Source organism: Onychomys torridus, chromosome 1, assembly GCF_903995425.1.
Source record: "Onychomys torridus chromosome 1, mOncTor1.1, whole genome shotgun sequence".
In the NCBI taxonomy this organism is placed as follows: domain Eukaryota; kingdom Metazoa; phylum Chordata; class Mammalia; order Rodentia; family Cricetidae; genus Onychomys; species Onychomys torridus.
The window spans coordinates 109019023-109044948 of NC_050443.1; the positions used below are offsets into that span (position 1 = coordinate 109019023).

At 44.5% G+C, this 25926-nt stretch overlaps 1 protein-coding gene across 1 annotated transcript in view; it reads left to right on the forward strand.

Annotated features, from left to right (window-relative positions):
* LOC118577397 (deleted in malignant brain tumors 1 protein-like) overlaps positions 1–25926 on the forward strand; it is a 111921-nt gene that overhangs the window by 54833 nt on the left and 31162 nt on the right. Inside the window, exons 25-41 of the mRNA XM_036177545.1 lie at positions 3105–3258; positions 7110–7327; positions 8365–8676; positions 9398–9430; positions 11576–11729; positions 13463–13680; positions 14305–14616; positions 15772–15822; positions 16687–16725; positions 17629–17940; positions 18461–18484; positions 19102–19146; positions 20467–20781; positions 21790–21834; positions 22340–22654; positions 24484–24532; positions 25440–25456. Of these exons, the coding sequence (XP_036033438.1) occupies positions 3105–3258; positions 7110–7327; positions 8365–8676; positions 9398–9430; positions 11576–11729; positions 13463–13680; positions 14305–14616; positions 15772–15822; positions 16687–16725; positions 17629–17940; positions 18461–18484; positions 19102–19146; positions 20467–20781; positions 21790–21834; positions 22340–22654; positions 24484–24532; positions 25440–25456 (2613 nt within the window). The remainder of the gene's footprint in view (positions 1–3104; positions 3259–7109; positions 7328–8364; positions 8677–9397; positions 9431–11575; positions 11730–13462; positions 13681–14304; positions 14617–15771; positions 15823–16686; positions 16726–17628; positions 17941–18460; positions 18485–19101; positions 19147–20466; positions 20782–21789; positions 21835–22339; positions 22655–24483; positions 24533–25439; positions 25457–25926) is intronic.

Consider the following 25926-nt stretch of genomic DNA (forward strand, 5'->3'; position numbering starts at 1 on the left):
TCTCTGTGGCTGTGGAGAGAATTGGTATGTGGAAGAGAGAAAAGGTGCACGCAAGAACATGGGTTAGAAAGTGCAAGCATGCAGGAAAACTAAGATGCATTCAATAGCAAACCCTGCCAGTGGGATGAGAGCACAATGCTGCTAAGAAAGTAAACCATCCGAGACTCCTCTGTGGACCTGCTGACTTACTAACACACGTGGCAGAATTTCTAGACACCTGCTCAATGCCAGTGTCCAGTGACCTCCACCAAAGCTCAGGATTCCTTCTAGATCCAGCACTTGTGTGGGCACCATGTTTCCCAGGAATGGGATCCCAGCTCTTGATATCCTTGGCTTTAGCTCCTGAGACTCCACCTCCAACCCTCCCAACCCCACCTGGTGATTGTTGCTGCTGTCTACCTCCCGTAAGGCCTGAAGACCAGTCAAACATCAAAGTTGGGAGTGTAGCTCATGGTGTTTTGGAACACAGCAAGGCGTCTGGCAGCTGTCCATATCCTGGGCTGGCAAGACTTGGTAGAGGTCTCTTGCCAATTCTGACCCAAGTCCAGACTCTATCCCAGAGTGAGATGATGGCAGAGTCAATATTTGGGGGTCTTGAAATCTCCTCTGCCAACAAAATTAGTCCCAACCTCTTCAGATTAACCTCAGGAAGATTCTTAGGACAAGAGCAAAAAGCCATATTATTTGCCCAAATATCATAAGAATAATCTCTAGCTCAATTGCTAATATTGTTCTCTTCTGAAATCTCTTGAATTGGGCCTCCATAGTCCACATTGCTCTCATCACTACTGCCTTCCAAGCTCCCACTAGGCTATTAAGCCCCACTTACAATGTTCAACCACTTTTTTAGCCCTAAGTCTTAACATCTTTCATATTTCTCTAAAACAGCAACATGATTGGGGCCCTATCCCAGCAATACCTCATTCCCTTGTACCAATTTCTACCTTAGTTATTATTCTGTTGTTGTGTAGAGACACCATAACTTAGGCAACTTACAGAAGAAAGGGTTTATTGGGCTTACAGTTTCAGAGGGTGACTCCATATTGACAATCATGGTGGAGAATGTGGCAGCAGACAGGCCAGGCATGGCATTGGGGCAGTAACTGAGAGCTTATATATGATCCACAAGTTGGAGAGACAGAAAGAGAGAGAGAGAGGGAGAGAGAGAGAGAGAGAGAGAGAGAGAGAGAGAGAGAAATGGAAATGATATGAGCTTTTAAAAACTCAAAGCCCACCCGCAATGACATAACTCCTGTAACAAGGCCACACCCTCTAATTCTTCCTACACAGTTCCACCAACTGAAGACTAGCTTTAGGATATATGAGCCTATGAGGGCCATTCTCATTCAAACCACCACAAGAGGGATGGACCATCAGTGTCAAAAGAGAACCCAATAAACCACTTATTGACAGGACATGCTGCACCTACCTAGGCACAAAAGAAAAGTTCTTATAAGATACTTTAGGTTAGGAAAAAACCCATTCTATTAATATCCAACAACACTCTTGACAGAGGACCAAGAATGATGAGTAAGTTTCTAGCATCCATCATTGTTGAACTTCACATCAGACATGGCCAAAGAGGGAGACCCAGGGGTTAAGGATTTTCTTGAACAATCTGACCTGGCTACTTCAAACTCTTCATGTAAAACTCAATCAAGTACCAGAATCCCATGGGACAAACTTTCAAAACTTCTCGCCCTTGGTCCACCACATGATAGATACTGATAGTACAGAATATTGTATTATAAACTGTCTACAAAACAAAGCCAACAGGACCCCTGCTAGGAGAAAGAAGGGATGAATATGCAGCAGCACTCCCCAGTGATGACCCTGTCCCCTCAACAGAACCCTTGTCTGGTCTACTCATCCCCATATTGGCTGTAAAGATTATGAGTTTTGGCCTCCTGGATTTTGGTGCTTGATGCTTTTCAAAGTATATGTTTTAAAAGACAGAGGTGCCATTGTAGGTGAATGCTAGTCAGTCAGGACAGCCCTTGGCTTGGTAGACCTAGCACTCTACAGAAAAAAGTCATGTCTTTGACAATTTGATTGTATGGGCATTGTCTATGATATTTCTGGTGACTCTACAGAGAGAAGGGGAGCTCTATCCAAGATCAGGATGAAAAGAGAATTGAGTGTCTCTAAATTATCTGTTAAAACTTCAAAGTGGTAATATGCCCATTCTTTGGCATTTAAGTATAAAATGACTCTATAATGCTGACTCTATTCTGGCTTTTAGTTAGTTTTTTTTTTGAAACTTCCATTTCTCAATTTCATAAACCACAAGGTACTATCTTGCTTGGAAGTATAACATACAAATTTGAATGGCATTGTGATTACTCATATAAGCAGCATGGACTCTGTCTGTCCTGTATGACATGGGGGAGGGAAGTAATGGTGGGATGGAGTCCTCACAAGCAACTAGGTTGGCCTTACTTGAGTTGAGCTGACTTTCATGAAACAGTCTAGGAAAACCATTAAGAATTATGTATAGTCTAGGAGATTAGAGAGATAGCTCAGTTGGTAAAATGTTTGTCTTACAAGTGCAGGGATCTAATTTTTAGCTCCAGAACCCATATAAAAAAAGCTAAGCATAGTGCTGTATGCTTGTAATACCAACATGGAGAGGCAAAGATGGTGAACTCCTGGGATTTACTGGCAAGCCAGCCTACATTATTCAATTAGTTCTGGGTCAATGAGAGACTCTGTATCAAAACACAAGGTGTGCAGCACCTGAACAACCATACAAGGTTAGCCTCTGTCCACCCATTCACACGTGTATATGCACCAACACAAACATGCACACAAAGAAGTGTAGCCTGGATGCTCCCCACATGTCCCCAATATACATGCACATACTCCCATTTTCAATCAGTTTTAGAGTTCTACTTGCCAATCATATGTATTTTGCCCTCCTACATATCCTCTTAGATCTATGCATACTTGTACCAGCCAAACTATGACTATCCCGACAAGCCAAATCTCTTCCTATTTTATGATTCCCAGTGTAGAATTTGATGCAATTCTGGATTCTGCATCTGGAAAGATGCCAAATGCATTCCTGAAGATGCCAACCACAGGTCTCTCATCTACTTTCACAGAAGGAAGTAATTCTTGTGGAGGAGTAATTTCAAGTCTCTCGGGCTCCTTCTCCAGTCCCTGGTATCCTACAAACTACCCAACTGACATGGAGTGTGTCTGGGAGATACATGTGGCTGAGAAGTTCAACATAGAGCTGACGATCCCAAGCCTGAAGTAAGCAGCTTTGCCTTTCTCTACTTAATGGCTGGACTAGATTTGAATCTGTGATTCCCCAAGAGGAATGCCTTTCCATGGGTGGGAAATCCTTTCACATTTTAGGTGATCACTGATCTTAGTTGTGGGCGTCTTTTTGTCAATTATCCTAATATCCTATTCAATAAGGTAATACCCAGGAACACCCAGACACAGAGACATGGAACTCTAGCTGGGAGGTCTACACCAGAAGACTTGGCCCCTGCTCCATCACATATAAATTTCTTCCTTCTGCAAGATGCATATCTGGTCTTCCCCATTTTCATTGTCTGGTCATCCTTTCTCAGATACTATATGATATAGGTCTAGTTGCTTTTTCCTTCAAGAATTTCTATCAGGTCCCTGCTAGGAAATTTTCTTCAACAAATTGAAGGGTTTTATTCATTTTTCCCATCGAGTACCTGTGCTCCCTGCTCTTTCTCCAACTATCATCCACTTGAAAACAATCATATTTTGATGTATATTTACATGTACACAAATTTGTGTGTCTACATTTTATATATCATATATACAGTTGTCCCTTGGTGTTCACAGACTGGTTCCAAGATCCCCTCGGCTACCATAGAAGTCTAAATCCTTCATATAAAATATTATAGAATTTAGATATAACCCTTGTACATTTTCCTGTGTACTTTAAATCATCTCGTGTTACTTAGGATACCCAAGAAATGCAATGTAAATGGGGAACAAATCATTGTTATACTGTATTGTTTCTGGAATAGTGACAAGAAATAGCCGGCACATGTTCAGCACCAAGTTTTATGTCAAATATTTTTGAGTCACACTGAGTTGACTCTTTAGATGCAGAAGGCTAACTGCATACACATGCATCTATTCATATAGGCAACTTCTTTTTTTCTTTAAGAAATGTTTTTATTCATTTTACATACCAACCACAGATTCCCTGCTCATCCTTCCTCCCACTTCCCCCCAGCCTTTTCCCCTACCCGGACCCCCCCCACTCAATCCCTGTCTCCAAAAGGATAGGGACTCCTGTGAGGAGTCAGCAAAGCCTGGTACATTCCATTGAGGAAGGACCAAGCCCCTCCCCCCTGGAATATAGGTAATGAAAAAACAAAACAAAAAAAACCCCCACAAAATACAATGATACTATGAAACCATGGTTTCATCTTTCTATGCTGTCACATCAGGGTCATTCTCTCTTCCTGATTTTGTCTCTCAGTGTGTCCCAGACCCATTTCCTTCTACCTGCATTCATTAGCCACAGCAGTCAACAATCAGAGCACTACCTTTTATGGGTGTAAAAAGTGTGGGCAGTGACATGGAGCATGCCACTCTCTCACTATTTCAAGCAATTGTAAACCCCCAAATCTCCTGTAATCTAAATAATTATTACAACATAAATTCCACCTATAGTTTTAAAACGCATTGATTATGAAGTAGTTTAATGTATTGCTCAGCAGGAGAAACTTGATAATTTTGGAGTTTGATGGTTTTAAATCTAAATATATTGTTGTTTACATCTTGTTTATTGGGCTATACTTTTTTTTTTTAATTTACAAAGGGCTTCTCAACTAAAGGTGATTATACCTGCCTACAAGATATTTTCCCGAGGTCTGGGGTTGTTTTTTGAGTGTCATAATTGAGGGAGGGGGCACTGTCATCTAGTGGATGGAGGTCAAGGCTACTGAATGTCCTTTGATGATCTAGACAACTCCCTCAACCCCTCCCAAGAAAAGAGTTTTCCAGTACCGTCCTGAGCGCAGTTGTGAGACTAAAACCAAGAAGCCCTGACCTATGTTGAGACTATTTGTTTTTCTTTTGCAATGCCTATGGAACTTCGCTTCACATTTAAGTGGAAAAATTATGTCTGCATATGGCTGCTGGAGAGATAGCTCAGTCGGTAAAGTGCTTGCCTGGCAAGCAAGAGGATCTGAGTTCAACCCTCAGAACCCACATAAAAATGCTAAGTGTGATAATACATACTTGTAACCCCATTGCTGGGGAGGTAGAAACAGGCTGATCCCCAGTGCTAGCAAAGCAATCTGTCCATGAGCTCCAGACCAACAAGAGGCCCTCTCTCAAAAGAGATAGATGGTATTTCTGAGTTATACCATATTTAAATTTTGCCATTTCATTCTCACCAAGTGTTCCTGCTTTCTGAAGTAATAACTTTTCAGATTGATAAAAACGGGTAAACTGAGGCACAGTGATATTTTTTTTTTTTTTAGTTGTTTTGGCAAACAAGGTTCATGAACCAGGTAACTAATGGGAATTGATTCTGGAGCTGCACTAAGGAACTGCAGAGGAAAGCCTTCCTAGGCACACAGAAGTGAAGCAAAGAGAATGCTCGCTTGGCTATAGCTGCAGAATTGCCTCATTTGGTCCATCCCATTGGGAAGGCCCTAGCTATGTAATTACATTGACTATTTCTGAACAAGCTTGAATTGTCTTTCTTTAATAAAGAAATAGGCATTTATTTCTCATTTTTAACCCTCTGGGTTTGAACCCAAGACTCCAAGCTTGCCATGCACTCTACCACTGAGCTGGAGTCTCAGTCCCAATACACTCATTTACAAGACACAGCTCAAATTCAGCTAGTTACATTGAAAGCCAAAGCCGAGGTCCCTTGGGGGCTTCCTTGGCTTCTCTGAAAGGGAACACTTTGGGCACAGCTTCCATTTGAATTCAGTACCTAGTGCTGTCGCTCTGTTGTACCTTACACAGAATTTGTATCGCTGCGTTTTCCCCTTTAAAAATGGTTCTTTTATAGCTGGGCATGGTGCCTTTAATCCCAGCACTTAGCAGACAGTGACAGGAAGATCTCTATGTCCAGGGAAGCCTGGTGCCCATAGTGAATTCCAGGACAGATAGCTATATAGAGAGATCCTGTCTCAAAAACAAAACAAAACAAAACTGTGTTAGTTTTAGGTGTTAGGTTTTTACTCACTGGGATAGATGTACAATGGCAGACTTTTAAAGTCTAGTACTAAGTTTGTGTATAAAGTGTGTCCATTGGTTGTGTGGATATATATATCCATGAGTACATTTGCAATGAGAATTTACAACAGTGGCATAGATGGCTACTTGCTATAGTTTAGAAATTATACATATCATGTTACATGCTATGTAATATTCACTATGTTGGATAAGCACCAGAGAGCTTTCCATATGTACTGATTGTTCCCACTCTGTGTGGGCTCCTGTCTAGGACTGGGCTTAGAGAGCTGAACAAAATAGATAAGACCTCTGCTGCTGTGAGTTTACATCTAGATGGAAAGACAAACAGTTCTGAAATGAACCATGAAATTTTCAGTGGAAATTTTCAGGAAGTGATAAGTTAATATGTGCTATGACGTCAAAGCAATCAATACCTGTAAAACTAGGCTAGGGTCAAGGCAGAAGAAGGCAGCATGTGGGATGCTTGCCACCCACTGTCCAGGTTAACTCTCTCATCATCCAGGCTCATGGAAATGCGGGCAGTTTGGGACATTGGTGAGATGAGTCCTCCTGCTAGGCCTCTTTATGGTGGTGTTATCTCCCCCAGTTAGGGTCTTCCTGAGTGTTTTACTCTGAGTCTCTGATGGACACTGGCTACCACCCAAAGCAGGGCTTGAATCAAGGGGTCAAAGAGATATTTAGGACAAAGGGAAAGAAGGCTCAGAGAGGCTGGAAACTACACTTCCAGATGGAGACCACCAAAATAGACCAGAAGAACCAGAACAGTGGGGGGAGAGTAGGTGGGGAGGGCAGACTCAAAGGCTCTTAGAAGTGGAGTGATGTGGGGGTTGGAAAGAGGAGTTGGCAGCGCTGGCTGACAGGGGGGACTAATGTTGCCTTTACCCCCTTAGGCTAGAAGACATCTATGGGTGCCCTTATGACTTTGTCGAAGTGTTCGATGGAAAGCAAGTTGCCTCACTGTCCATGGGCAAAGTCTGTGCTGGGGCAGAACTCACATTCCTCTCCTCTTCAAATTCCATGACAGTGGTGTTCAAAAGTGATGCCATGATCACCAACACAGGGTTCTATGCTCTGTACAACACTGTTCACCAAGATGAAAAGCAGAATGGTGGGTATCCTGACATGCACCTCGCAGGAAGTAGTCTGGCAGTGCCTTGTCCCCTTTAGAGAGAAGATACATTTAAAATCGGACCTGAATTATACCACACCTGAAGTGTCCGCCTCTGCTTCTGAGTGGCACACACCCTGCAGTCATAGCCCTTATCTCTGCTCCACCACCCACAGTTACTGTCTTCTACTAAAGCATCTAGAAACACATGGCTGAGACCTCCTGTCTCTGTGTGTGCCAATAGAGAATCCCACTGAGACCTTCCCTTCCCAAAGGAAGGGATAAAGTAATATGAAAGATTATTCTGGAACTATTACAAAGTATAATTGTTCATCTACTTGCCTCTGACTGGATGATCAGAAGAAAGGTGGTCAACTCACACCATCCAGAACACTTGTGGATCTCTCAGGTCCCACAGCAGAGAGCAAGAACATTCCAGAGCTCTCTGTGCTTAGTGTAAGTTATCCTCCAACTAGGATACTTTTGGGAGCTTATGATACTCTAAAATACTGGGCTGGGAGATGGCTCAGTGGGTAAAGAACCTGAGTTCAGATCCCCAGAACCCACAAAGCTGAGTGCAGTAGCACATATCTGTAATACCTGTAAAATGGGAGGCAGAGACAGCCAAATTCCCAGAAGCTCTCAAGCCTCCTAGTCTGGTATGAATGGGATGTAGACAGGTGAAGAAGAGGCCTGTCTCAAACCAGGCAAGGCCCAACAACCAAAGGTGTCCTCTGACCTCCACACATGTGTCTACACTCACACAAGAAAACACACACACACACACACACACACACAGAGAGAGAGAGAGAGAGAGAGAGAGAGAGAGAGAGAGAGAGAGAGAGAGAGAGAGAGATTTTAAAAAATCAGCAGGCATCAATTGCTCTTCAGTAGTCATAAAGCAAAACTATTTTAGGGAATCAGGTCACAGGGCCACTCCTAGGTCCAACACAGAGAACATTTTTTTCAACCTGCAGATGATCCTAGACTATGAGGACAATGTCACATCTCAGAAGCACCTATTTTTCCACTCCTAGGTATGGCCTTGAGACTGGTGAATGGCAGCCACAGGTGTGAGGGTCGAGTAGAGATCTCTTACAATGGTACCTGGGGCACAGTGTGTGATGACAGCTGGGACCTGACAGATGCCAGGGTGGTATGCCAGCAGCTTGGCTGTGGTAAGGCCTTGTCAGCCCCAGCTGAGAGCTACTTTGAGAGAGGTGTGGGCCATATCATACTGGACGATGTGCAGTGCATGGGGAATGAAGCCAAGGTGTGGCAATGCACACACCATGGATGGTTCTCCCACAACTGTGGGCACCATGAAGATGCCAGCGTGGTCTGCTCAGGTGAGTGGCATGGCTTGCATCACATCTCAAGAGACAGAGCCTCACCAACCCCCAGCCATTGGGAAGGGTGATGTCAATACCAGCAGGCAAGCAGTCAGAAATGAGCGCTGGGATTTGAGCCAATTTTTTAAGTCAATTTATTTAAGAGAGAGTTTTCGATCTTAGATTCTGGCACCTGTAAAGTGCTCAAAATAGCAGCTATATAAATGGTCAATATTAGCAGACATCTTATACCTGTTCTGGCATGCCTGGGTGCTAGTAACAACCCAGTAACCACCAAATGTTCTGTGAATGCCAAACTGTTCTACAACCAGCACATCTGAATTTTCAGTTCATACCCATAGCTTCCAGGAAAGTAGAGACCGCAGTGTCAGACCCTCAAAGGCATATCCAATATCACATGCAGGGCCATGTTCTAAGTATTGCCTGGCTGAGGTCCTGGGTTAAAAACTGAGCTCATCTATGTTACAGACGCTCTGTTGGCCCAGTGACTGGCCCAAATCAAACGAACATCATGCTGTACCTGAACTACAAGGGTGTAGTGTGCTCCCTCACTCCAGCTCACTTGACTCCTTTACTGGCCTGGATGAGTTTTACTTCTACTTTTCCAATGGCCCAAACAGAGCATGTCTGATCCTAAACCAAGAGCCTGATATTTATAGGAAGTCATGTGACCACCTGATTTAATCTGTCTCTCACCCTCACATTTGACTTTGAATAGGTGCTGATGAAACACCAAGCCGAGGACCAGCAGGTACTGTCTGTCAATACACCTACTCAGTTGCCAGGGCCCTCATGGGTGAGCATCCCAGCTACCACTGGAGTTCTGGGGCTAGAGAGGATGGCCCGATTAGATACTCTGATTTCTAATGAACAAAGGCACTAACGCCTATTACAGTTGGGAAGATGGTGGGACCTGATTGCTGCAGAGGTGTGAGGGTGAGAAGATAAGAGAGAATAAGGGAAGGGTTCAGATCCACCAGAGATGAAATCTCATGCCTACTGGTTCAGTAGAGAGAGGAGCAAGTGCTGGCAGTGATGATCATGTCATGAGGGTCTAGATGGAGCAAGGAACCAGAAATTCCAGGTTGTCTGCAGTGACCCCCTCCATATTCTTGAGGTACAAATGTGCAAGCTCCCGAGAGTCAAAGCCATCTCTGTTCATTGAGTGCAGGGGAATGGTTGATTTTGAAGGTCAATAGTCTTCAGTATTTTAAGAAAAAAAAATTAAATATAGATGCAAATTCTTGATCATGACTTTTTTTCTGTGTATTTTCATAGACTCCGCTGGTGACATCATGACAGGTACTATATAGCTCCTCTTGTATGTGTTTCTCTTTGCACTTTAACTCATCCTGTATCTGGTTGATGCCCTTTCTTCTTCTTGTATGTGAGAAGCTGCTACATAGGAGTCTATGGCTATCTCAAACCAAATCCAAGAGTTGGGTACTAACTGGAGAGTTAATCTTGGTTTTGATTTCAGCTCCAACTTGTATATAATTATTAAAAGATAAGCTTTGGTGCCTTAGAACTTTAAAGGATTTATTTTGAGCAGATAGCCATTTTGAATTGAGCAGCTGCAAGCTGGGGTCATTTGGGGTGTCACCAAGAGGACGGGCTTTGATAGGACACAGTTGGAGGCAAGGCCAAGGTTTGCTCGGTGAAAGTGTGCCAATGTCTTCCTTTGGATCATAGAGTGGGAAGTTCCTAGTTAGGGGTGAGTTGGCAGTTTCTAACTGGTTATGACAATCTGTACTGAGTTGACTTTGGTTTGCTTTATGTAGGAACTAAGATGTTGAATCAGTTTAACAGCCTCCCAATTATTTCTTTTAATAAAGTCAATTGGAGAGCCTCAATCTTCCTAACATTGCCACCCTTTAATACAGTTCCTCATGTTGTGGTGACCCCAAACCATAACATTATTTTGTTGCTACCTCAAAACTGTAATTTTGCTATTGTTATGAATCATAAATATCTGACATGCAGGATACCTGATATGTGACCCCTGTGAGGGTCGAAAACCACAGGTTGAGAATCACTGTTCTATGGCACAGCTTACTGGGTTTGCACATGTAAACCTACCCGGACACCTGCGTTCATAAGGCCCATTCAGTTCTAGCTGCTATCATTTCCCCATCACAAAGGGAACGATCTTCATCTGTCAAAAGACTGATGCTGAGGCTGGGGGTATAGCACAGTTGGAAGAGAGCTTGTCTAGCACACAGGACTCAGTCCCTAGCATTTCATAAAACAAGTCATGATGGTACATGCCTATAATTCCAGCATTCAGGAGGTGGAGGCTGGATGATCTCAGGAGTTCAAGGTCATCCCCAGCTATATAGTCATCTTCAGCCACTTGAGCCCTGTCTCAAAAAAGATTGTTGTTTTTTCTTCTGGCTGACGGCATGGCTCATCAGTTAAGAGAGTACTTGCTGTTCTTGCAAAGGACCTCACTTCTATTCTCAACACCCACATCAGGTAGCTTACAACCTCTTGTAACCCCAGTTCCAAGGGATCCAGTGCCATCTTCTGTCCTCCATAGGCACACACACACACACACACACACACACACACACACACACACACACACACACTGATGATTTTTTAAAAAGCACCAAAACAAAAAAGAAAAGGCAGCCCTAGCATAAGTTTTCATTATTTCTTTTTGTTGTTATACTTGTCTTTCTTCAAAATCTACAGCTCATACTGGCTTCATATTTGAGATCCTGTCTCAGCCTTCCCAGTGCTAGGATTATAGACGTGCACCCCATACACTCAGCTTGTTTTCTTTACTTCTGCTTTCAATGTATATCTCCTCTTAACCTTGCTAAAAATAAAACAAAACAAAGAAGCATCAGAGGTTGGTGTCTCCTCATGGGATTTCCTCACTTTTTTACAGATGAAAATTTCCAATGTGGTGGTTTGCTCACAAATAGTTCAGGCTCCTTCTCCAGTCCTTGGTATCCTAAAAAATATCCCACCAATGTGGTCTGTGCCTGGGACATACGAGTGGATACTAGTGCTCACATCAGACTCACCTTTGAAGTGGTCAAGTGAGTATTATTTCTGCTTTACAGTTGCCATCAGTTGGCTGTGCACACATGGGCTTTACTGCCTCTTTGCCAGACATAGCAATGCAGTGGCACACATGAACTCATAACAGACGAAACCCACTCACGAGACCTGCATAGCATCAAGCCAGCCAAAATCCCAGCATACACCAGGAGGGGCTCAGGAAGTCCCACCCCTGACTGAGAAGCTGTTGACAACTGATGGTCACTGGGAAAGTGAGAACCACTTTTCTTCAGGGATGCCGGCCCTGAGAGGCTGCCCTTGCTCCTGTAGAAGGTCCCATACCCATGCACGTACAGAAAGCACTAAATGGATCCAGTGAGTAGCAAATTTAAAATGAAAATGGATGTGGTGGCACACGCCTTTTATCCCAGCATTCAAGAGGCAAAGGCAGGCAGATCTCTGTGAGTTCAAGGCCAGCGAGGGCTACCGTGTGAGACCTGTCTCAAAATTAAAAAATGGGTAAAAATAACTAAAATTTAAAAAAGATAGAGAGAGACATCATGCAAAGTTGGGAGGGAAAGTGGGGAGGAATTGGAAAGGAAGGAATTGGGGAGGTCTGGATGAGCATGGTACATGCATGTATAAATATTACATAAAATATTAAAAGGCTAAACTCCCAAATGGGCTGTGCCCTGAAGTGCCTTGTAATATTGATCAAAACTGTAAGTACACAAACCCCAGAAATTTAAGGCCTATGAGAACAAGGAGCTTGCACAGAGAGACAGTGATTGGGGTTAACCCACTTGCCCATCTGCAGGAGATCCACTAAACGGATTTTGGTACAGCGCATGTTACTGTCACAGAATAAATGACTATTGCTACAGAATGAGATGCAGGAACACGATGGACAAGTGCCCAATCTGCCACCATTCGTGTGCAAGCTACCAGTGGAAGGAAAAAGACCTGCTTCTGGGAAGCGGAATAGAGTGTGGGGATCAGTGGGCAGGGGGTTTTCCTTCTTACTAAAAGCCATCATTATCATTTAAATTATGTTCCACAAGCTTAGAGCACATGTTGAAAAGATATTATTGAATTAAACTTTTTTGTTTTGTTTTGGTTTTTTGAGACAGGGTTCTTCTGTGCAGTTTTGGTGCCTGTCCTGGATCTCACTTTGTAGACCAGGCTGACCTCAAATCACAGAGACCCACCTGGTTCTGCCTCCCGAGTGCTGGGTTTAAAAGCCGCCCAACTGAATTAAAACTTTTGACAAATTACAAGAAAATGAATTTAATGGTATTTTTGTAGACTTTTTTTGTCTCAAATTGCTTTGTTTGGGAATTTCTTTTGTATGATTGGTGTTTTGCTTGTATGTTTTGAGTTCCATTTTGTGGGTGGTGTGTGTGTGTGTGTGTGTGTGTGTGTGTGTGTGTGTGTGTGTGTGTGTATGTGTGTTTCTTGTTTGTTGTTTGCTTGTTTGTCATTTAAAGAGAGAAAGAAAGGGCATGGAGTTGGGTGAGTGGGGAGTAGCTGTGAGGGGAAAATGTGAGCAGAACATATTGTGTGAAAATTCTTTCAATATAAAACTAAAAAAAAATTAGAAATAGAAAGGTACCTTTGGCCACATCAGTGGGGTCAAGCTTTTCTTCCAACCTATGGGAAGAGGTTTGGGTTTGCAGTAGCTTTGCCTGATCCTTGCTGCAACCATCTGGGAAGTCACTTCTGGAGAAAAGGGCCACAGAAAGGAGCTTGGATGATGCCATCTTGTCCACAGGATGGAGAACTTCTTTGGCTGCCCTTACGACTTCATTGAGATCTTTGATGGCCCACAGAGTGAATCATTTTCACTGGGGAGATTCTGCTCAGAAACAATCCCAGTATTTACCTCTTCTTCAAGCCACATGAGTGTGGTGTTCCACAGTGATGACATTGTCACCAACATTGGATTCTATGCATCTTATGAGTCTCTGTTGCAAGATGAGAAAGACAGAGGTAGGTCCTTTCATCATTTCAGCCGCTGGTCCTGCTTGGTAGTGGCACTGAACTCAGATGGACATTCAGTCAACTGGGTGCTAGAGATTTGAGAGTGGTTCCCTAGCTTCTTGTCAGTTACAGCTCCTGAGATGTAAGTTGGAGAGAATTCTTGCTGAGCACATTTCTCTGGACTTAGATGCACACGTCTTCTGAGGTTAGAGGTCCATGAACTGTTTGGAGAAAGGGGACTCAGCCAGCCCCATGTTAGAACCTGTTTTATTCAAAACTATGTTAATAATGAGTTCGCAAATGGTAGAGCAACAGTGTTTATTTACATGCTCAATACTGTCACTTTATAAAAGGCTATTGAGAGTCTTCTTTGGGTTCTGTGGAATATATAATTAACCCTGGGTGTGTGTGTGTGTGTTGGGGTGTTCAAAAAAACATCCCTGGGATCAAATATCACATTTGTATCAAACCCAAGGTGATCAGCAGCCAGCTTTAACTCATAAGATGCCCTCCCCAATGTGAAGACTGAGTCCTCAAAGCTAGCCAAGGCAGAGAATATGTCCTCCTTACCTTTGAGTGCTCATCAACAAAGGGGAGCTTCAGAGTGGTGACCCTGCTTGTCTGCTTTTCCAGATGTGGCACTCAGACTGGCCAATGGCAGCCACCCATGTGAAGGCCGTGTGGAACTCTACTACAACAGCAGCTGGGGCACAGTGTGTGATGACAGCTGGGACCTGAGAGATGCCCAGGTGGTGTGCCGGCAGCTGGGCTGTGGTGGAGCTGTGGCAGCCGTTGGCCGAGCACATTTTGAGCGAGGCCTAGGCCCCATTGTCCTGGATGATGTGGAGTGTATGGGAACAGAAGCCAGACTGTGGCAGTGTCTGCACAGTGGCTGGTTTGCCCACAACTGTGGCCACCATGAGGATGCTGGTGTCACCTGCTCAGGTGGGCTGCGTTCTGATGGGTTTGTGACTTTCCACTTCTGGGAGCCTCCAGTCCCACCACACATAAAGCAGGAAGGGAATTTAGGACAGTCCCCACCCAGGCCACTGTTCCAGCATACCCACCTGCTACTCAAGGTGTGATTTTCATAACCATTTCCTTTAAGCTGACTCTTGGTTTATGTGAGTTCCTTTTCCAAGGAAGTTTCAGACTTTTGTCAGCTTAAACAGAGAGCCTGGGCCACATGCTGTGGCTGGACCACGTTTAAACACCAGCACAGTTTCTTGGTTACTCTTCTATTGATGTGATAAAGCATGCACAACGAAGACAACTTATACAAGAAAGCATTTTATTTGGGGCTCATGCTTCTAGAGGGTTAGAGTCCATGACCATTATGAGGAGCATGGTGGCAGGCAGGCATGGTGCTGGTGCAGTAGCTGAGAGCTCACATCCTGATCCACCCAGAGAAGCAGATTGAGCTAATTGGGAATTCCTTAGGCTTTTGAAACGTCAAAGCCTGTCCCTAGGGACACACCTCCTTCAACAAGGCCACACCTCCTAATCCTTCCCAAACAGTTCCACCAGCTGGGGAACAAGCACTCAAATATATGAGCCTCTGAGAACCATTCTGGCTCAAACCACCATACACAGTGACAATGAAATCATTATCAGAAGCAGAAATCTTTAAAAAAAATTAATAGGGCCTGCATATGACCAGATGCTGAAGAACATTGGCTGCTCTCCTAGAGGATTAAGGTTCAGTTCCTAGAACCCACATGACAGCTACACAGAAAACTGACAGCAAGTTCGAGGCTAGCCTGGACTACATGGGATCTTGTGTGTAATTAATCGACATTTAATTCATTAAAAATAAGAATTACAAACCAAACTGACTGGTAAGACAGATGCTTCATATAGGTGACTATCTGCAAAGGAAATAAATTATATTCTAGTATCCATTATCATGACAGAATGGACCTAGGAATCCCGAAGCTCAGGTGGTGACTTGGGGTCACTCTTAGATGCTCAGGTGGGATACATCTGGCTTTGGTTCCTCCCCAAGCAAATAATTTAAATAAGCAGGCTTACCTGTGGGATTTTAAAGGATGAAGAGAGGTGACTTGGTGACTCCTCTGACTCTGCTTGTGTCTTTCCTAGCCTCTCTGTCTCATCCAGCACCGTCATTTCCCATGAGTGATCCAATTTCAGGTAATGTCAGTTGTTCTTGACTGGTTGGCTCTAACCTGTGTTGGCAGAGTTACACTGGGAAGTAGGGTAGTGGTTAGGGGCCAAACACACTGTCTTCATCATCAATAAATCTAGCAAATCCCTGAACTATTTCAAGTCTCTGTTTCCTCCTCTGGATGGGGATTGGAGGGACGAGGTTGGATGGTGGCATTTGCATCCTCAGGATATGTTGGGATTGGGTGACTTTCCTAGTATGAGGGAGGGGTTGGCACAGTGCCTGGCATGCGACAGAATATGCTATGTAGATATTAGCCATATCTTCTGGTTCCCAAGGCCAGAGCACTGTAAGCATTTCCCTCTCTATACTGCTTTCTTCCCAGCAGAACTAAGAACAAAGAAGCCAAAAGCATTAACTTTTACATTTGCTCCTGGCTCTTTGGGGCCCAATAGTTACCACATTTCAAATTCTATTAGCTGCTCTTCAGGACAGGTCTTTAAGAGCAAAGTTCAACATGCAGAGAAGAGCTGGGAGAAAGAAAGACCTCAAGCCGTTAGAGGAAGCATCAGCTTGGGTTATTCTGGTGCCAGAGGTCTTCAAAGGATACTTTGTTGTTTTTAAACTGTATTAAAAAAAAATCTGTTAACTCCCAGGCTCTGATTTTCTTGGGCTTCTAAAGTAGTTTGTATTCACTGTGTACATGTTGACTGAGGAATGAAAGGATTACTCCTTACAGAGAAATGTACTGGAAGGGATGTGATTAGAAGCTATCTATAGATAGCCTCGAAGGTGGAGCGCTCCCTAGAAATTGACCAAGAGTTGAAGATTCTTGACACTTAACAAAGATGTGGTATAATTTTCTTCTTTTGTTTTCTATCCATCTTTAGCATCATTGGTAAAGCAGCCAGAGGTGTCTGCATCAACAGGTAACCTTTTTTCCACTCCTCAGTCACCTTTCCTTTGTAGTGTTTAAGTCCAGAATCCAGCATTGCTGGAGGAGAAGCATCCCTGCTGAAGACACTGTCTAGTCCCACCCTCCTTCCCAGCTCAGGCTGGTCCTGTTGATGGCTGCTACTGGAAGGAGACAGGGAATGCCTGGCCCATCTAGAAAGTCTGGGACTAAAAAATACTGCAAGAAACAAGGATTATTTGCAGGGGGTTGGTATGGAAACTGGCTCCTGTTAAGGCCCAGGACGCCTTGCTGTCCCTACCCAGCTCTACCTAGGAACTGACCTTGGCTGTCATATGACCTTTTATTCTCTTCTGACACAACAGCCTTTGACAATGGGCATCAGCAGGCAGTGCCTGCCCTTCTCATTCCCTAGAATACCTCTATACATGGCACACTCCTGATCCTGGCATCTGCTGCTATCACCCCTTAATTAGTGTATACATGCACAGACACACAGACACACAGACACACAGACACACAGACACACAGACACACACACAGACACACACACACACACACACACACACACACACACACACACACACACACACCAGTTAGCACAGCTCTTCATGACAAATAAATAAAAATAAACAAACTTTGTGAGTACCAGAAACTAAGATTTGCAACTTGCAGTAAGAGGACCCCAGGACAAGTTCCTGGTCCAGCTGGCCAAGGAACAATAATTTCTTTACCAAACAATATCTTGAAAACACATGGAATGGTACCAAGGACAAGAATTGAATTGATTCAAATTGAAAATAAAAGGAAGTTGGTCTGCCATCCTTGACAGTCAATGTGTGACTCCCAGGAAATAGCTGCTATTTCTGGCAGTCTTTGAGAATGAGCCCTCAAGGGGATTTTCTTGGATCCCACCAAGGTCTGGATCTGCGGCTCGTGAATGGGACAAGCAGGTGTGAGGGCCGAGTTGAGGTGTACTATGCTGACACCTGGGGTACCGTGTGTGATGACAGCTGGTCCATAGAGGATGCCCACGTGGTCTGCAGACAGGTTGGCTGTGGTCCAGCTGTATCTGCCCTGCCAGGCACCAGTTTTAGCCCTGGGTCAGGCAGCATCCTCCTTGATGATGTCAACTGCACAGGAAAGGAGTCTTCCCTGGCACAGTGCCCTCACAGCGACTGGCTCACTCACAACTGTGGGCACCAGGAAGATGCTGGTGTCATCTGCGCAGGTGAGAGAAGGCCCATCTTAGCCCAGCTGTGGAACTCCCCAAGCCAAGCCTGAATGCTGGCACACTTCGAGTCTGCCTTCATGGGCCGAGTGGTGGGTTTCTTTGCCAACACTGAAAACTATGCTTACAATACTTCGAGTGACTATTTTCAAATTGAGGGTCTGAAGAGATTAATCGGCCCTACAATAAAGAAAATAATAGTGCTAGCCTCATAGAGTTGGTAGGCATTGACAAGACAACCCACATGCGATGCTTAACCAGGCATCTAAGAAACCCTAAATTACACAAAATTGCTAGCTGTTGTAATTTGTGTTACTAAGATTAATTCTATCAGAATCATGTGCCTGGGTTTTTAGGCAAGTGAAAGCCCACAGCAGAGGGGGGCAGCCTTGGATGCTTAAGAAGAATTGCTCACACCCAGCTTCCTTCAGTTGCAATTAAACAAAGGCCATGTCCTTGAGGCCACTTCACCATTGTGGTTTCTAATATCAACCATCTCATGTTTCCTTTCTTTCTGTAGATTCTGCAGCTGCTGGACATCCAGGTATCTCTGGTTCATGAATACTGTATTTCTTGCCCACTGACTAAAGGTTACCACACTGGGTCTCTCTTCTGAGTTTTCTTTCTTTTCTTTTCCTTTTCTTACAATTCCCTGAGATCTAGACTGCTGTCCCCTGGTCTCTGGAGCCTGCCATACACCCAGAGAAAAGGCATTCTGGATGTTAACGTATTGGTGTGCCATCCTTTCTGCATATAAATGCCACATTTCAGCAGGAAACCATAATACCAGTTTTTGACCCAAAATAGATGTTCATGCAACAGAGGCCTTGGGAGGCCAAGAAGGGCAGGTGGTCCTAGAGGCAGATGAACCTGGGGGTAGGGACTCCTTCTCGATCTGCAGCCTACGCTCGGGACCTGGGATGAAGCTGGTGACCTGACAGTGAGACCCTGCTGTGAGGCCACAGCTTCACATTCCCAACATGAACTTAATGTCTCGTTCTTATGTTAGATAATGCACACACATGCATGAGCCATTGTCGCATTTTAAGTGGAAATTATCTGATCAGCTACTCAGCGGGGTTGCTTAAAGACAAACTCACTTATTTGCTTTGGATGTATTTATGGTGACTGCCTCTCCCTTCCCCATTCTTACCTGTACAGCTACTTCAGCTCCTGAGGGACATCCACATGGTTTCCATCCAATAGGTATGTCCTCACTCTTACAGTCTGTGATTCTTTGCTCTGAGGCTGTTTGTGACTAACAGAAACGAAGCACAGGAGGCCAAGAAGACAGCCCAGTAGGTGAAGTGCTAGCCATGGGAGCAGAAGGACCTGGTTCAGTCTCCAGAGCCCAGGCATGGTGGCACATGCTTGCAATCCCAGTTTGGGACAAGTGGAGACAGGCAGCTCTCTGGGGATTGCTGGTCAGCCAGTCAAGCCAAATCAAGCAGTTCCAGGTAAAAATAGGAGACCCAATATTCTCAAAACACAAAATAGAGGGCATCCTGAAGAATGAACCTATGAACCTGGGGTGACGTCTAATCTAACCTATACAGGCAAGTGCAAGTGTGTACATGCACATGTACACACACACACACACACACACACACACACACACACACACACCATTATTTCCATGGCCTATGGATCTGGTGCTACATAGCAAAGAAGTTCATTAGAGCTTGTCACATGTAGCTTCTCTTATGGAGGTCTTTTCAAGGAGAGAGCCAATTTACCCACCCATCTCAACAGCAGAACCTGATGTTCAAAGCCAGGCTCCACATTGTGCCCTAGTCAACCCTTGAAAAGAGCCCACCCCAGTTCTGAGGGTTCAGACTCTGGGAATGGACTTCATCTGTTTTAGTTCAGAGGGCCTTCTTCCTGGTTAATTCCCCACCTTGCCTCAGGGACGCTGTACCTCTGATAGATACTTAACATTTTCTGGATTCAAGTGACCAGGTTAGAAATACAGCCTGGACTCTCAGCCTGCAGCTTCATTGTTTTCAGTTTTTGGAAAAGCGGCTTTATGAAAAAGGACCCTAAAAACAGTGAGCCCTGCACACAGTGCCAAAGACCTGGAGATCCCAGCCGCTATGGAGACTAAGGCAGGAGGATTGCATGTTCCAGAGCTGCCTGGGAATGTGGTCTAGACAGCTTAAGAAAATTAGTGAGACTCTTATCTCAGAAGAAAGGGTAAAAAGAGGACAAGAGAAACAGCTCTATGGAAGCGTGGCCTTTTTTTGAGGTACATCTTCCTCAATGCTAGCCTGTGGCCTCCATTCCCATAACAAAACTGCCCAGGATGACAACCCAGCATGGACAGAAACACATTAAATTTCGGTACAGAAAGTGGTCGTATGTGTTCCTTTGTGTATATAGGTCTCCCACGTCAGCACAGCCCTTCATAGACAGGTGCTTGTTACCCCAACAGCAGGTTGCACCCCAGGGTAGGATTCTCTAGCTGGATGTGCTGTTCTCTCTGAGCTCTGAAGGACCCTCAACTGACTTGTCCCTTGGCTCCTGCAGATCTGCAGCTGGTGAGACTGGTCAATGGGAAAAGCCAGTGTGAGGGCCGAGTAGAAGTCTACTTCAATGGGACCTGGGGATCTGTGTGTGATGATCTTTGGAGCATACAGGCCGCCCAAGTGGTATGTCAACAACTGGGCTGTGGGGTGGCCCTGGCGGCCCCCAGGAGCAGTCTGTTTGGCGATGGCTCTGGCCCCATCTTCCTAGACGATGTGAAATGCTTGGGCACAGAGACCAACCTAGGGCACTGCCGCCACCTCGGCCTGTCTGTGCACAACTGTGATCACCACGAGGATGCAGGAGCCATCTGTTCAGGTACCTAATCTCTGTTGGGACTTCATTTTCCTACCAAGCAACAAACCAGGTACAACCACACAGAAGGGCTCAGGGTCCCTGCTCAGGTGAACTTTCCCTGGCGTTAGCACCAAGAGTCTCATGCCTCTCAAGCATCCTTGGACTCCAACAGCTAACATTGGTCACCCTAGTGTCAGGAAATGAGGGTCCACTGTCCATTGTCACACCCTGTGTTCCAGACTTTACATGCAGAAGCAATAATATACCCGGAAGCCCGAGTGATGCCCTGCTGTAGGGTGGTTTTTAACTCCTGGGAATGGTCCTTCTATGCGCATCACTCCGAAGTCCTCATGATGAAATTTCAGGCAGCTTGATTATACGGAGTCTCTCCTCATTGCTGATTGCTAGTGTTGGGACTTTCTTGCCACCAGGAACAAGTTTAGGTTACCACTAAACAAAAGAACTTCGGTTGGGGATTTAGCTCAGTGGTAGAGCGCTTGCCTAGCAAGCGCAAGGCCCTGGGTTCAACCAAAAACTCTATCACCCTGTTTTGTTATTAATTGTCTACTGCCAGGCCTCACTAATGCCCAGGACTACTCATTCTCCACCCGCTAGAGGGCCAGGCAGAGGTGAAGTGGGGAAATGGTATGAAGATCAAGGTGAGGAGAGGTTGTCTCCTCCACTCTATCAGTTCACTGGTTGTCTTGTTTTGTTTCTACCTGAAGAGTTAGTTTCCTGGGGCCAGGGAATAAAAAACTCTCATTTCCTGTTTTGTGGCCACAAATCCCTAAAATGCCACCTGCCTGTAAAGTCAAATGATGTTTTCAGTGAGGATTAGCAAGTCAGGTGATAGGAAGGCGGCTCAGAGACATTGTTTGCATAGACTGGCTCTTTAACATATGACCAAACCACATGTGTGTGTGCACCCCATCACATGGACATGAGGAGGATTCCTGCACACTTGGCCTGTGGTATTTTATCAGATGAACCTCCTCCACTGACGTGAATGCTTCTCGTTGTCTCTTTCAGCTGTTAGCGTTGCCTCAGCTTCGGCAGAAGTGGCTCCCTCAGTTGGTAATACTCTCATGGCTTCTCTCACTACTTCCTAATTATTGGATCTTTCTAGGGACCTCCCCAAGGTTATAGCCTGCACTATCACTGGCTACCGAGAGCTCTGCTTCCCCAGGATTGCATAGGAGTAAGCCGGAGAGGAGGCTATTCATATGCATATCTTCATTCTGCTTCTTAGAGGATTTTCACTTTGAAATTGCACCCAGGAACAAGAAAAGGGCGGAGAAATGAGTTTGACATATCCAATGCCTATGGATTTGGCGGTTTGGATCCAAGGATATGATTATCATTGCAATAACATTAACATATTTTTGGTCTGAAGATAAGAAATCAGAATTAGCAAGGAAAGCAAGTCACTGCATTTAGAATCATTAATTCAGTGTAGTCCTAGAGGCAGGAGGCCAGAGTTCCTACAGTTCTGAGATTCAGAGGGATTGTGTCCAGAACTAAAGAAAAGCCCTCCATGATGCCCATATCACTCCACGACTAACCTCTGAGTCTTCCCCAGGCCAGCTCATGATCAGGTTGGTGGATGGAAAGAACCGGTGTGAAGGGAGAGTGGAAGTCTACCACAATGGCACATGGGGCACTGTTTGCGATGACCTTTGGGGAATCGAGGATGCCGATGTGGTATGCCTGCAGCTGGACTGTGGGGAGGGTGTCAGCGCCCTTGGGAATAGCCACTTTGGAGAGGGCGTGGGGAGCATCTTCTTGGACGACGTGCAGTGCCAGGGCAGTGAGACCTCGCTAGGCCAGTGCCACCACCAAGGCTTGTCTGTCCACAACTGTGGCCACCATGAAGACGCCAGTGTCATCTGCTCAGGTACCTGCTGCTGGCTTTGTCAATGATTCTTGGTGAGGATCTTGGAAATTAACATGGGGACATTTAGAGACTGTTGGGGTCTACTAATCATGCCCAAGGCCCTGTCTCAATGTTGTAAGGCTTTCTGGGGCAGTAGTACATAATGTGCAGCCCCACTGCCTACCCTGCGCTTGCTTCTGGGAGCCCCCATCACTCCTGGCCCCCCTCACTGTGCCCTGCTTGACTCAACACCCATGAGCTCCCCTTAGAGCCTGCAGACTGGACTGTCTTTAAGGGCTCTCCAGGTGCTCTGTCCACTAACCACTGCAGTAATGGTGTTTTCCTTATGTTGTCTGCTTTGAACTCTGGAGCTGACTTTTAGTGTTGGTGTTAAGAATTCTTATGAACACAATCCAGTTTTTCTTGCTTAGTTTAAACTGTTTCCTTTTGGCCTCTCACTTGGGATGGTTTCCTGCTGTCTGTCTGTTTTTCTGTCTTCCTTCCTTCCTTCCTTCCTTCCTTCCTTCCTCCCTTCCTTCCTTCCTTCCTTTCTTCCTTCCTTCCTTTCTTCCTGTCTGTCCATCTGTCTGTTTAATTCAGCAAGGTTTAGGCATTGTTTTCTTTTGCTCCACCCCAACAGAAAGTAAAATAGAGAAAAAAAATAAGACAAAATGAAAGTAATCATGGCCAAGCATCTCTTAAATAGGACAGAACTAGGATAAGAGAATTGAAGTCATTCATCTGTTTATTTAATATATATTTCTTTTTAGATTTTATTTATCCTTTGACAATTTCAATCAATGTATCTTGATCAATCCCCAATTTCCTCTTCCTACTTTCCCTGGATACCTGGATCCCACCTAACATGTTCCCTACCTCCTTTCATGTCCTGTTTTTTCTGCTTTCTTTTTCTGTAATCCACTGAATCCTGTTAATCTGTCTCATGGTACATTGACTGATGTTGCTGGCTTCACCTCGTGCAGATATTCATAAATGCAGTGAGTCATGGGGGCCACAGCCATATCATGCCCAGAAGACACGGCACCCCCTCCATCCTCCAGCTCTTACATCCTTTCTGCCCCCCACTTCTTCAGCATTCCCTGAGCCTTGAGGGGGTTGCTATAGATGTCCAGTTTAGAGCTGAGCACGTAATAATCACTTATCCTCAGCACCCGGACCAGTTAAGAGTCTCTGTGTTGACTGCTTGTTTAATATGTATTCCTTGAACCAGGCAGAGCTCTCTAGGTGCCAATGATGCAGTTACTGAACAAAAGAGTATTCATAAGGAGGGCTGCAATCACTTATGCAGTTAACTATGATAGAATCTGAACAAATTTGAATGAAGAGCGAATCTAGGGTGATAATATGCTTTATTATTGTAAGGAATTGTTTCAGCCAGTGTTTAGACAACTCGGCATTGTGTTACAACCCTAGTTTGGTGTAAATGAGAAGTCAGCATTATCAGTCTAAGGATTGAATGAGGAAGGTGCCTAGTAATTTGCCACCTGAAAAACACATCCTCTTCATTGCACAAGAGAAGTGTGCAATGACCTGTCCTAGAGGAACAAACTGTCCCCTAGCCAATGAACATTTCTAGCTTCCTGTCTTCATACAGTCCTATTTTTATTTCAGTCTTAGCAAAACAAAACAAAACGAAACAAAAAAAAAAAAACCAGACAAATGAACAAATAATAAAGAACAAAAATGTAAACAAAACAAAACAACAAACTCAGTCTTTTGGTTTAGTTCCACACTCCAGAAGCCATCTGTATGGGATTTTAATGTATCTCATGTATCCGCTTTTCAAATAAAAATGACCTCCTAAGTTTCTGTCTGCTTTGCCATTTCAGCATCAGCCAGAGAAATGACAACGTCACCCGGTAATATTTCTTTCTTTCTGTTTCCTCTAATGTGTAGATTGTCTTACCTGTAATTAAGGTTCCAGTTTGTACATCATATAAAATGACTCGCTGTAGCTGGGATGTACTCACTTGACAAGGTGCTTGCCTGACAAGTACAAAGTCCTGGATTTGACCCCAGCATAGCAAGGGGCTTGGAATCACACACACCTGTAAGCCCAACACCTGGGAGGTAGAGGCAGGAGGATCAGAAGTTCCTCAGCTACAACTGAATTTGAGGACAATTTGAGCTACACAAGACTCTGTCTCTTAAAGGGTTATATATGAAAGGAGAAACTGTGCTCTAAATTCGTATCAAAGTAACATAAGGTGCTTCTTCATTTATTGACTGAAGGAGTAAACTGGGGTGCTTTCCTCAATTACAATACAGTATGTATACTTTGTTCCCTTTCTCATGTGTGTGTGAATATGCATGTGTGTGTGTGGGGGGGGGGGTTGCATATGTGCACCTGAGCTCATGTTGATGAGCATATACTTAAATAGGTTGGAGAAATACCACCTGAGTTCCCTCTGAACTGTAAACTCTTAGGAAAATGGCCTGTCATCCATATTTCCAAAATCACAAAGCCATCTTCCAGGCTTGGTAAAAATTAACCTTGAAAGAAAATCACACAATTAAACCACTTCTTTCTTTGTGTTGGACCTGTGAGATGTGCCCAAGTGTTCCAGGCCAGGACAAATTAGGGGTGATGCCATTGCGGCTCAGCACTTTACAAGGGCTGAAAGAAACTTCAGAGACCACAGAGACCAGAAGCCCCAAGTGGAGAACACATGAGCCCACTGACCCACTTAAGAGTTGAAATTCAGGCCAGGTGGTGGCGGTGCACACCTTTAATCCCAGCACTTGGGAGGCAGAGGCAGGCAGATCTCTGTGAGTTTGAGGCCAGCCTGGTCTCTAAGGCGAGTTCCAGAAAAGACAGGCGCAAAGCTATATAGAGAAACCCTGTCTCAAAAAACAAAAAAAAACAAAACAAAAAAAAAAAAAGAGTTGAAATTCAGGTCGCCCAGCTTTGCCTATGAGTGTTGAAGTTAGCTTTAGCGCCACATTTTTCTCCTTTTCAAATTTGTGTATAGTTCTCATTGTATATCTCTGTGTACATGGTTATGTATTACATAAAGACATTTCCACACTCATACACATTATGTGTAAACACATCCCCTCTCCTGCTGTCCACTCTCCCTTTTCTTACTCCCTTTTTTTATTCCCATCAGTCCTTTTCATCCCCTGGACAGCGTTATTTCTGCTTTCACACCATTCAAACAGACATGATGTTATGTATATAAAACCCACAAACCATAAACGAAGGAAAACATGATCTCGTCTGTCTTCTTGAGATGGGATCTTCCCACTTGCACCCATTTTCCTGCAAATGA